The 12,683-nt window shown below is 39.5% G+C and overlaps 1 protein-coding gene across 1 annotated transcript; it reads left to right on the top strand.

Annotated features, from left to right (window-relative positions):
- The first annotated feature begins 1,323 nt into the window (after nucleotides 1-1,323).
- Nucleotides 1,324-10,615, top strand: gxylt1b (glucoside xylosyltransferase 1b). Its single transcript, XM_054624707.1, has 7 exons — nucleotides 1,324-1,607; nucleotides 2,856-3,066; nucleotides 3,183-3,314; nucleotides 3,903-4,154; nucleotides 4,360-4,483; nucleotides 4,717-4,889; nucleotides 8,845-10,615. Exons 1-7 carry the CDS (start codon nucleotides 1,402-1,404, stop codon nucleotides 9,004-9,006), a joined length of 1,260 nt encoding a protein of 419 aa, XP_054480682.1. The 5' UTR covers nucleotides 1,324-1,401; the 3' UTR covers nucleotides 9,007-10,615.
- The last annotated feature ends 2,068 nt before the right edge of the window (nucleotides 10,616-12,683 follow it).

The following is a 12,683-nucleotide window of genomic DNA, read 5'->3' on the forward strand; positions in this document are numbered from 1 at the left end:
TTACTGGCATATAATTTGTATTAGGGGATATATTTCCAAGCCTTTTCATCTATAAGGAGTGCTATTGTCACATGTCAACATTTTTGAATTTGTATGAGATGGGTTAAAGATGTAGCACATAGTTCCTGCTCCTCTCACTATATAGTCTTCAAGAACACGAGTGTAACAAGAGATATCAAAACAATGCTTTTAAGCATTGCCATGAGCATGTTACAGACAACATTTTAATAGAACCAAAATTAAAATGAGCAGAGCCACATAGGCACAATAAATATGGAGTCATAAACAATTAAAGTGTGACAGATAAGGAGCAATATGTATTGCTACATTATTTTCCACGCTTACATTGTCACACAGTATTTGCATTGTGACGTAGTATTGTCATCTAGTGGCGTACAAAGCAATTTGTGTGTAACATTTAAAGTATTCCCAATCTGTCTCATAAGACAAGATATTTACTCATTCCATCAGACCAAAGCATACAAATAATAGGTAATTAAAAGCACTACAATATACAGTACCAGTCAAAAGTTTGGACACACCTTCTCATTCAATGGTTTTTCTTTATTTTTATTTTTTTCTACATTGTAGATTAATATTGAAGACATCCAAACTATGAAGGAACACATATGGAATTATGTGGTAAACAAACAAATGCTCAACAAACCAGAATATGTTTTACATTTTAGATTCTTCAAAGTAGTTGAATGAGAAGGTGTGTCCAAACTTTTGACTGGTACTGTATCTGTGCAGACTTAGATAAAATATGATGCTTTATTGAGCATTCAAAATCAAGCATTACACTTTATAGCGTAGTAAGGAAGGATAAGCTCTAAAGGTAACAGCTATTGACTGCTTACACAATATATTAAAATGTCAATAAATATGATATTATAGAATTTATAATGACATGACACCTTAAAAAGACCATCCCACAAAAATAGTATTTCTGCTTTTGAAAATGTATTTACAGTACCAGTCAAAAGTTTGGACACATCTTCTCATTCAATGGTTTTTCTTTATTTTTTTCTACATTGTAGATTAATATTGAAGACATCCAAACTATGAAGGAACACATATGGAATTATGTGGTAAACAAACCAGAATATGTTTTATATTTTAGATTCTTCAAAGTAGTTGAATGAGAAAGTGTGTCCAAACTTTTAACTGGTACTGTACATATTTTTCCAAAGCACGAAAATTGAAAAAATGTGGAGTGAAAAATTGCAGGTCTTCCAAAAATGACCGCCAGAGGGCGCAATAGACCTGCTCGATAATAGTTTTACTTTGTATGCGTTGACCGGAAGTGCGTTACCACTGCGCCAACCTTCACAGTTCATACTATGAGCTCAGTTTCTATGTCATGACTGTAGCTACGAGTTGCGGGTTTCAAACTCAAGAATGCGGCGTTACATTCGTGCACTAATGTTGTGCACGGTGTTTGCCGTGTTTTCGGGCTTGTATGTTTACAGTAAACTATTTTACGCGGACGTGGCGGTCGGTGGGAGCGGACCGCGGAGGGTTTTCATCCCACCGAGAGTCCCCGGAGGCAGGCGAGACACCGCAGACAAAACCGGGCCCAAAAGCCCCCCACACTGGTACAATAGGTAGGAATTAAATGTGTGTTTGTTCTGCCTTTAACGAGGTTCAACTGGGGTAAAAAAAAAAACCACATTTCATACGATATGCATGAGTAGAAATGTAGATATCAAACTTTACTCAGTACCACACTTTATGTATAGGAATGTGCAGACAAAGTAGTCCTCAGTTAACTTCATCTTTCTATGGTTATAACGCAAGACTTGGACAGGTGTCACACAAACAGCCTACACAGTGTGACTCCCATAGACCAAAACTAGCCTAACATTTGATCTAGTTGTTAATGTATAAATATGACAAAGAAAAACAATTGAAAATAGATGTTCCAACTTATAAAGTTACTGAAAGTTGAGCTTTAACTACAGCTTGTGTTTGAGGTGGAGGATCAATTGGTGGAGTAGCTAATGGAAGATCAAAAAGGAGGAGACAACTGTTTTCTTCTGCTTTTTTCTAAATCCCTGACTGAGGTCACTGCCACCATCAGGGCTGTAGGAAAGACTGGAGAGAGAGAAAGAGAAAGTCCTTTGGAGTACTTCTACTTAATAAACATGCTATTGGGTCTGTAAAATGTCAGAAAAAAAGTTTAAAAAGTGTCCGAGCTGAAGTCCAAATCATAAACATTGAGTTTACTTTGACGTAAGACAAAGTAAAACACATCTGAAAGGCTGTAACCGGAGAGTGATTGTTATTTTTGCTTTAAAAACAGGCCTCAGCTCTTGTTTATAGCAGCACAAAGAGCTTATGGTGATAATCACACAACACAAGATGAGTCACATCTGAGTGACGTTATTTCAGAAAGAAGTGTATGTACACATATTTAAAAGTTTTAGCTTCTTGGGGGTATAATTGATGACCGACCACATTATGATCAGTTTTGACACACCCATCATTCAAGGATGTATTTAAAGATTCAAGGATGTGTTTGTCACATACTCAATTTGTGCAGTGAAATGCAGAGAATAAAGTTAAAAACATCCCCTGGTGGCTTAACATTGATGTCTTTCTAATATCTTTCTCAGGGAAAAAGAAAAATGTGTCTGTCTTTTCGTTATGGACAGTAAGCCGGATTTAAGTCACAGTTGATTCAAGTGCCCTTTGACATCAAGATTAGTAACAAATGTTAACAAGAAACATTTACCACACTATGATGAAGCCTTTTGTAAAAAAAAACATGTAATGATACAGACTTATTATACCCAGAACTCTTGAGATTCACTTTTTAAATCATCACTCCGACTCTCCTTCCTCTCACTCAGGTACATCATGCGTCAGCGGGGTCAGGTGGAGGCGGGTGGTGGCGGCCTTCAGAGCAGACCTGAACCCCCCATGCATTTGGCCGTGGTGGCCTGTGGGGAGAGGCTGGAAGAGACTCTCACCATGATCAAGTCAGCTGTGCTTTTCAGCATTAAACATCTCCAACTGCACATCTTCGCCGAGGATCAGCTGCACGCCAGCTTCATGGAAGCTGTGAGTAGGAAATATTTGGAAAACTGCAAGTTGATTGTAAATGACCCTTTGTTTGTGGTGAATATCTCCTGTACAATATACCCCTCGTGTAATTGAATGTGTCATCTGTGTTCCAGTTGGAGTCGTGGCCAGGTTTTATTCGCTCCAGGTTCAACTACACAGTCTACTCCATCAGCTTCCCCAGTGAGAATGCAGCAGAGTGGAAGAAACTCTTCAAGCCCTGCGCTTCTCAGAGGCTCTTCTTACCTGTGAGTTCTAAAGAGAGAGGACTCTAAAGCAGGAGAACCACAGTGGGAATGCATACATGACATCATTATGAGAGTATCAGTTACTTTTAAAGACAATATATAACCCAAGTTATAAAATAAAAGGTCTGGAAAACTTGGAGCCTTCGCCTTATGTCAGCTGGAATTGGCTCCAACTTCCCCCACGACCCTGAATTGTATAAGCAGTTACAGATAATAGGTGGATGGAAACTTGGAGCCCTGCATTGGAAGATATGTTTGAATCCTCCAATGAAATTGAGATTGGCAGGTGTACTATACCAATTTTAGGTCACATATTTCCCTTTTTGTATAAGTTCATACCTTAAGATCTAAAGATTGAAATACATGAAGAAGAAAATTGACAGTAGAATAACAGATTTTATATTCAAGAGCACTGGAGCCAAACATATTGTTCCAAAATCATTTCAGTTTACCTTTATACAAGATAGAGGATGATTATAATCTGTTGCCCGGAGAAAAAAATCCCCTTTGTGAAGCCACTGCAGAACATTCACATTATTTTTATCCTCAGTGACATCTATCTCTGCGTGTCTGTTTCAATCTATGCAGCTGATCCTGAAGGACGTTGACTCGATCGTGTACGTGGACTCAGACATCCTCTTCCTGCAGCCTGTAGACCGCCTGTGGGCGTTCCTGTCCCAGTTTAATTCCTCCCAGCTGGCTGCCATGGCCCCGGAGCACGAGGAGCCCCGTATCGCCTGGTACAACCGCTTCGCCCGCCACCCCTACTACGGCAGGACGGGCATCAACTCGGGGGTCATGCTCATGAACATGACGCGGATGAGGAACATGTACTTTAAGGTAGCGCTGAACTCTGAAGACACATCTTCCAGACGAGATTTGTTCAGCCATGTTTTACTGTATTACTGTACTACGTTTATTAGCCACAAGATGTCCTCCTTCTGCTGCACTTGTTCTGCACCAAGGTCTGTGCATGGAGTCGGCAATGGGAAGCTCCCAACACTTAATAATAAACAACACTGTGTATACATGTCTGTGTTGACAGAATGACATGACGTCTGTGAGGCTGCGTTGGGAGGAGCTGCTGATGCCTCTCCTTCAGAAATACAAACTCAACATAACCTGGGGTGACCAGGACCTTCTCAATATCATTTTCCACCACAACCCTGGTAAGGCTGCACGCACCAATGCAGCACACATAGCATGTATATTTCCACTCTACTATTTTATACATGATGCGTTTTAGCCTCCACAGACAAACTGAAGAGAGACTACTGCTTATTGATTGTTCGATATTACTTATCATACATTCACAGTCTACAGGAAGTCACTTTGAGTACTGATTTGTTGACTTTTTTTTTTTTTTTTTTTTTTTTCTGTGGTTGTGCACTTCCATTCACAGAGTGCTTGCTCGAGTTTCCATGCCAGTGGAATTATCGTCCGGATCATTGTATCTATGGCATTAACTGTGCGTCAGCGGAAGAGGACGGCATCAACATACTGCATGGAAACAGAGGGGTTTACCACGACCACAAACAACCTGCATTCAGGGCTGTTTACGAGGCCATACGAAAGGTGAGCAGGAGCCACGCGTTGGTGTTTTTGTGTTGGAGTATGTGAGATGCGAGAATACACTTGTCCATCTTTACGCTCTGTGAATTCAGTTACAGTATGGGCCTTTTCTAATGTTGCATCACGTTATGTCACATGTTCAACCAGGACATGGATTTGACATGATGGGTTTTATGTACTGCTGGGACCTGAAAAAATTGCCCTTAGTGCATACAATTTACAGCATTTATATTTTAATAACTTAATATTGTTACCTTTAGATATCTTCATCAAACACAAAAAAAAATTCAGATGCCCCTGTATTTTTGTCATCTGTTTTACTAATAATTATTTAAGACCAAAAGGTAGATAAAAAGACAACATATCAAGATGAGTGCAATTACTTTTAACTACAGAAACATGTCAATAAACATAAATATTAACAGAAGCCCCTGAGGTCTCACAGACATTATACAGTCAGGTATTGATGGCAGCAGCAAATGCAGCCTCAAACAACAGTCCATCACCAGTAGGGGATACACCTCAATCCTCTTTGACTGGAAGCACTTGTTTTCTGCTAACGCTCACAGGTTTTACACATCAAGTTTGACACATTACCATTTTTATTTCCACACAGACAGATTGCCGGACGCTAAGTGTCCCCCAGAAAAGTGACTGAAAACTGGCCCCCTGTTATAAGTCTCTTGGGTATGTTAAAGTTAAAAGAGAAAATAAACAAGAGGCCGCTGAGCCTTTTCAAAGTGTTGAAGGTGTAATTTAGTGCAACATCTGATGAGAGGAGCCCTTTTATAACCCCGGTGACACACCTGCTCTCCTCCACTGCCCTGTTCCTTCACCCTCCTAGATGAGATTTTGGATTGGTGCTGACCCTAAACACCTTAAGTGTTAGCGACATCAAATTGTCTGCATTGGAAAACAAATGTCTACCATTTCCAGAAGGTTGAAGTGAAAGCTAATTGCCCCCATGAGGATGTTTATGGGTTGTTTACCAACAGTGTAATGATATTGACGACCCCAGTGGCATTTACTTAATGAAGCCATCAACGTTGGGAGTCTCATTGCTAGCCTATTAACAAAGCATTGAACATAGATCAGAGCGATGGCCGATCTATACCTTATCCATGGCCTGCAGTTCAAACTGCAGCTTTATAAGACAGGATCAATTACAGCAGTGGACACACATGTTTCGCTACAGCTATAAGCGAGCATAATCCCTAGGGCCCATAGCATGCACTAACATACATTTTTTCCCAATAGCCTATGTAGGTATTGATACTTTCATAGATCTGTGATTAAGTCTGGTTGGCCAGGGGTATGGATTGATCTCCTGTGTGTTTCATCTCACTCGACAGACCATTTCATCCCTTTCTTGCTTGTTCTTCTGCAGCAGAATCTCAGGCAATCAGAGTAGTGTTATAGAGTGAATGACAAACAGGACAGTGCTCCATTAACAGCTCAGTAGAAGCGTGAGGGTTCAGGACAGAAGACTGGAATAAAGAGTCTCTTTACAGGGTTCATACAGCCATGAAAAAAATCTGGTAAGTCAATGGTATTTAAAATAGCATTTTCCAGGCTTGTATAAGTTTTGGAAAAATAAATAAACCCACAAACTTTCGGGAAAGTCATGGGGTGCTGCTTCAAAAATACCTCTATGAAGGAATATTTGTGGTTCAGTCAAAATCAACTGAGAAAACCTATGTTGGTTGAACAATAATATTATTATGTTATGGCAGATCAGATTCGTCACTTGACAAAACATTGTTTTCAGCGTGGGGTAACAGACTCTGACCTTTTTTTTTTTTTTTTTTTTTTCTTTAATGTATGCACAAATGTGTTTCAGAAAATGTATGGTCATGAAAATGTGCTTCAAAGGCTTTGGAGAGTCATGATAACATTGTGTCTGAACCCTAACATTTAATCGGTTTTGAAATATTGCATAGTTGCGGGGGAATATCATGGTTCAAGAATAGAACTAAGTGACAGTCATCCATGAATTGATTTTCTCTCAGAAACAATTGCCTCATGTGAAGGAGCGTGGACACACTAAAACGCTACTTCAAACACCGCTCAAAGTGTAAATCCTATGTTCCCATTTGACATTCCCATCCTGCCTTGTTGACTGTGATTTAGAAAATGTCTAATTTAGAAAGAGCTCAACTCGGAAGCAAGCCGATCATACAGGGAGCCAGGCTAAAGAGAACCTCCTGGCATGCTTGTGCAACAGAGACAAACTGGCAAAAGGGGTGCGAGCTGGTTGGAGAGCACATATATGTCCTGACCTGATTACTAATCCGGAGCAGGTGTGTAATCCGGAGGCAGGTCAGGTGAGGGTTTGAGGCGGGAATCACACTGAGCACTGATAGATGACAGGTGAGGAATGACATGTTCCCCCAGAAGATAGAGCACAGGTGTTGCCGATAACGTTAACGATGGCTCTGTTGTAGTCCCCCTCCACATTTTAAGCTTTTTCTGTCGTTTTGACTCCTTTACACGATTGTTAAAGTTGAACAACCTGATCGAAGTGGCCCCGAGCAAGCTACCTGTTCACCAAAATTCACTCCTTCAACGCCTACTAACGGCAAATGGTCAGTCTTGAAATCAAAATGTCTCAGATCCCCGTGTGACGTCCTCAAATTGCTTGTTTTGTCCGACGAGCAGTCCAAAGCAGCAAATCCTCACATTTGAGACACTGGGAGCAGTGAATAATGAGCATTTTGCTCGATAAATAACTTTAATAATTAATCGATCATTAAAATTGTTGTTAATTTAATTTAAAAGTCCTATCATCCATTGTTAATATCACAACAAGTCGTTCATTCTACTGTGAAAAGGTTATTTTCTTAATAAACTGGATACAAATGTACATAAATCATTGGCCATGCCATGTGTCCTCACACAAAGAAATGGGAATACAAGCAGCAGTGCTCCTCCCTGTCTGTCCGCCTGTCTGTCTCAAACAGACCACCGCGGTCTGTCCGTCATAAAGCATCTCCTCCCTCCCTCCGCTGCAAGAAGCTGAGCCCAGGAAGACGCAGTTAAATTTTACAGCCGATGTTACGTTTAGAGTCAGAGTCTGCACACCCACAGTGCCCCATCAGCCACACAAAATCAATACACCCAACTGTAAATGCAACTTTATGACCGTGCGGGTGTGTGTGTGGAAGTATGTGCTCATAAAAATGCCATTCTCTTTGTGACCCAATATCAGGGACCAAACCGCAAGCAAATGAGCTGGCATAAAAAATGGTAATTCCCCTTTGATTTCCTCGGAGCATTGTAAAGGCTCCTTCATTATTGGGAAGACATGAAATTTCTTCTGTAATCCCCAGTTATCACTGGACGGTAAGCCTATAGCATAAAACTGACTCCAACAATGTGGGCTGCTTTATGTTACGCCCTGCTGACCCATCAGATTCGATTTGGAGTCCCTTCTGAGTTCAGCAAGCCTTCCGGATTTATATTTTAATTTATCCAGGGAAAGATATCCTCCAAACCCAAAATGCTGCTCAAAGCACCACTTTGTTTACCTGCTGAGGGAATCTGATCAATTCCACTGGAACAGTAGGAGGTTGAGAGCTGTCCTCGGGGGAGTTTTGATAGCGGTTTGGGATTTCAGCAGCTCATTTTAAGTTTACAAGCTTCCAACCTTTAGACAGCCACCACCCACGTGTTTCAGCTTTCTGTAGAAACAGGAGAGTAGTCATCTCACTTGGCAAATCTCCTTCATTCCATTTAAATCTGCCTTTGTTTGCAATTGTTTTACATGTTCCTTTTTATCAGGATGCTTTTTGTTTGCTGAATCTGTATGAGTATGTAAGCTCAGTACGTTCAAACTGAGAATCCTAGTCTCCGATTGACTATAGAGTGCTTTGGGATTTATCTTCAGATCCTCGGAGCAAATTTAGAAAAACAATACATCACACCAAAACCTAAGCAATGAATAATTTTGTCGTTCCAGTACCCTTTTGGCGCCGACCCAGTGACGTCGTTATTGGATCCACTAGAGGAAGGGCTGTTGAAGACGACACACACTTATTGTGGTAAATCCCACGCGCTGCTCACCAAGAGACTGGCACACAGCCTGGCAAACATCGATATTAAGGCTCCACGTGGACGGTGACCAAATGGAATCACCAAAAGGAGCGTGTGCCTTGAGCTTGGTCAGAAAGACTTGATTGTGACTGGCGGGACAAACAGATCCCTGATTTGAACAGCAGGGTTTTTTGACTGATAACAGTCTTTTTTACTTGTCAGACTGTTCAATAACAAATAATTTAAGTTGTCCAAAGGTGCATACACTACTTTTTGGACAACTAATGAGTGGTGATCAGCTGTTCCATAAAACAGTTGGGATTGTCTCAAACTGAGACTAATTGGTGCTCAGCTCTTTTAAATTGCTCTGGATTAGAGCGTGATGTAAATATCTGAAATCTGCTCTAAGTGTTACATTATGTGAACGTAGCAGAGAAAACTATTTACTATAGGTGGACACACGTTTTTTGTTTTTTTTTACTATGTGTTCTATTACAGACTTTTACAACATTTTATACTTTACTGACAACTGGGGATTTTTATTTTTAAAAAACAATCAGATTCCAGTTTGTTCTTCCAATCATTTTCTCCTGTCATTGCCTTTGGTAACTGGCTAAAGGTGAGTAATCCTTATGGTGCAAAATATCTGTAAAAGTTTGGAAGTGTAGCTCTTGACTTTCCATATTGGAGAATTTATTGAACCATGTGAAACACTCTTATTAAAAGAGGCAAAGTAATCATATCAACTGGAAAAAGGCTTCCACAGGGCCCATTGTGAGAGATGTATGCACAGGTCCACTTTTGTGTCCTTCAGGGACCATTTCAGTACCAACAACATGGAAGAGAAGTCGTTTCAGAGAACATGCATGGAATAATGATCATAGTTTCTGAGTTTGTGATTAAGTAAACAATATTTAAATAGTTCCTCATATGTGATTTATTTTTTTTCTAAAGTGGCGGGGGTTTAGCATACCGTTTTCCTGAGTAAAGGTTTGTCCTACTCTTTTATTTTATCTGTTACACAGATTACCTTGACACAAAAAAAAAAAAAGCAATATGAGGAGAGTCACAGGTCATGTATATGTTGTGTAATGTCAGTGTACATTTCTGTGATGTCCGGTCATGTGACTCTTCACAAATGTTTGTTTCGTGTCTTCTAAGTTCATACATTTCTTGTGTTACTTTGAACAAGCATGTTTCTGGCGCTGGCAATTTATGATTAATCGTTACTATGAACTCTTTGTTGATTTGTGAGGTCAGTTTGCGTTAAACAGAACAGCTAGCATAACACAATGCAGAAAAAATACTATTGAAAATATGAATAAGCTACAAGTTCCTCTCCAATGCCAAAGCAATTTCTTTTTACTACTATTATTATGGGTTTGCACCATTGAATGTATTTTTTTTAGCACTAAGGGTTGAAATCTAAATGTTATCAGTGCTTATGTTTGTGTGGTTGTATTGTGAGGATATCCTTTGTGACATGTTTACTTGTTTATATGTTTTGTGCTGTTTTGTGTTTTTTTTTTTTTTTTTTTTTACATTAAATATCATTTTGTGAAACTGCGCAGCAATGTGTCCTGTCCAACCACCAGAGGGTAGCATTTTTTGATATGTTGGTACTTGCTTTAGGGATGAATCATATTGTTTAGGTACTTTTGAAATAATAAAAAATATTTATGACAAAGGAATATTATAAGGGGAAAGCTACTAAAGCAATTGAGTTTTTTTTTTTATTATTGCTATCATTTCCACTTGATATCATTTCAACACTTAGGTGCCCTGTAACATAATTTATACAAATCTAATTAGATTTCTTCTATTTTTACCAACATAAAGAATCTTTGTTAGTTTATTCTATAAAGATGTAACATGAAGAAGATTGATGCTACATTTCTAACGCCTCCTTGGGCAGATCAATGAACTTTCCAATAATCTATGACTAGGCCACTGGAGGTGCTTCACCATTTCTGTTTCGGCTCTGAGGCGCTCATAAAGTGTAAGTGATGGACCAATAACCCAGCCGTATACGTGCCTGTCTATGACACTGTGCTGCATTGACTATGGAGAATGAGTTTATGCTTATTCCCATTAGGTGGGGGATACAACTGTCCATTTATGGCTCCAGAGGTAGTTTGATTCATTGCACCCGAAATATCCGTCATTCATCATTATATATCCGTATGAGAGCTTATCAATTACCTTTATTGACCTGTGTGCTTAAATGCAACATGTAACAGGCCAGGTCCTCGGGGAGGAGGGAGACAATGGCTTGGATTGAGCACCACGTTGAAAAATTCAATATCGTCCATCCTCCGAAGGTTTCATTTTCCTGAAACTACATGTTTTATATCGTAATAAATAACTCTTGATTTTATTCCTTTTGTGCCATCACATCTGGAGGAGAAACTATTTAAAATAAATATGTGACCTCCAGCGTTTAGAGTAGGGTCCGAATGGGTAGAGTGGAAGATGAGGAGAAAATGGGCACATCACAGAGTAATTAAATGTGTGTGTGTGTGTGTGTGTGTGTGTGTGTGTGTGTGTGTGTGTGTGTGTGTGTGTGTGTGTGTGTGTGTGTGTGTGTGTGTGTGTGTGTGTGTGTGTGTTTGCTGAAGAGAAAGAGAAATATATAAATATATATATCTCTTTTAATCCAGGTAAGGGTGGCTATTTTTCTCTATTGTCACAGTACAAAATGTTTTGAAGAGGAGAGATGAGTGCATAGTGGGGGACGACGACGACATAGAAAAGGCTGATGGAGTGTGTTAGTGATGAAAGAAAAGAACAAGGCTGCCGTTGCCAGTATAGCAATTAGGGCACTTTGCTGCTTCAGAGTTCCATCTTTTGGTTATTGCTCTGGAAAACAGAGTTGGACCTATAAATGGTATCATCAGAAGAAAAGAAGGCGACAGAGAAACAAGAAAGAAACATATTCCAGGTATTTTAAACCATTTGGATGACATACAGTGTAGCAGTGAATTACTAGCAGGGATGAACTGTATTCATTGATCAAATAGGACCACTGAGGATTTGATTTGATTTAATCATAATAGACTATCACTAATGATTATCTAAATGTCTGAGTATACCTAAATGTTTGAAACTTTCCATAAACTATATGGCATCTGCATACTGAAATGAGTGAAAATATAGTGTTTTGTATGGTTTAAGAACCTGTTTTATTTTGTAAATGACTAAAAGTTGTTTAAACACACACAAAACACACACACACACACACACACACACACACACACACACACACACACACACACACACACACACACGTCAGCATAGAAGAAGTTACACATACACACTTCAGCATATAAGAAGTGACTACATGCAGAGAAGAATAGACACAGAAAAGTGCAGGTGTGAGTCAAGGCCGTTCCAAACCAATTAAAAAAGACAGAAAGCTTGCACAGACATTTTAATGATAGATAGCTCAGCGCACCTGCAGATCAAAGAAAACAGGGAAGAGTTTACAATTTTAAAAATATATTTAAGGACAAAGCAAATCTGTTCGCCTCCGTAGAGCCAACTTGGGTTTAAATCATTGCTTAAAGGAATAAACTCTATTGCATCAAACTCTGTCTGTTTTCAAACTTCAAGACTTCAATAGGTATTTAATATAAAAGAGTTGGAGCAGTAATTCGGGCTTCATCAACTGGCCCAGTCTGAACTTCTGTTACCCGACAGCAGATTAGTGCAGCATGAGAAATGTACTTTATCATCATTTTGAACTGGTCAAGGATGAAACTTTGC

Source organism: Anoplopoma fimbria, chromosome 23 (assembly GCF_027596085.1).
Source record: "Anoplopoma fimbria isolate UVic2021 breed Golden Eagle Sablefish chromosome 23, Afim_UVic_2022, whole genome shotgun sequence".
NCBI classification, from domain to species: domain Eukaryota; kingdom Metazoa; phylum Chordata; class Actinopteri; order Perciformes; family Anoplopomatidae; genus Anoplopoma; species Anoplopoma fimbria.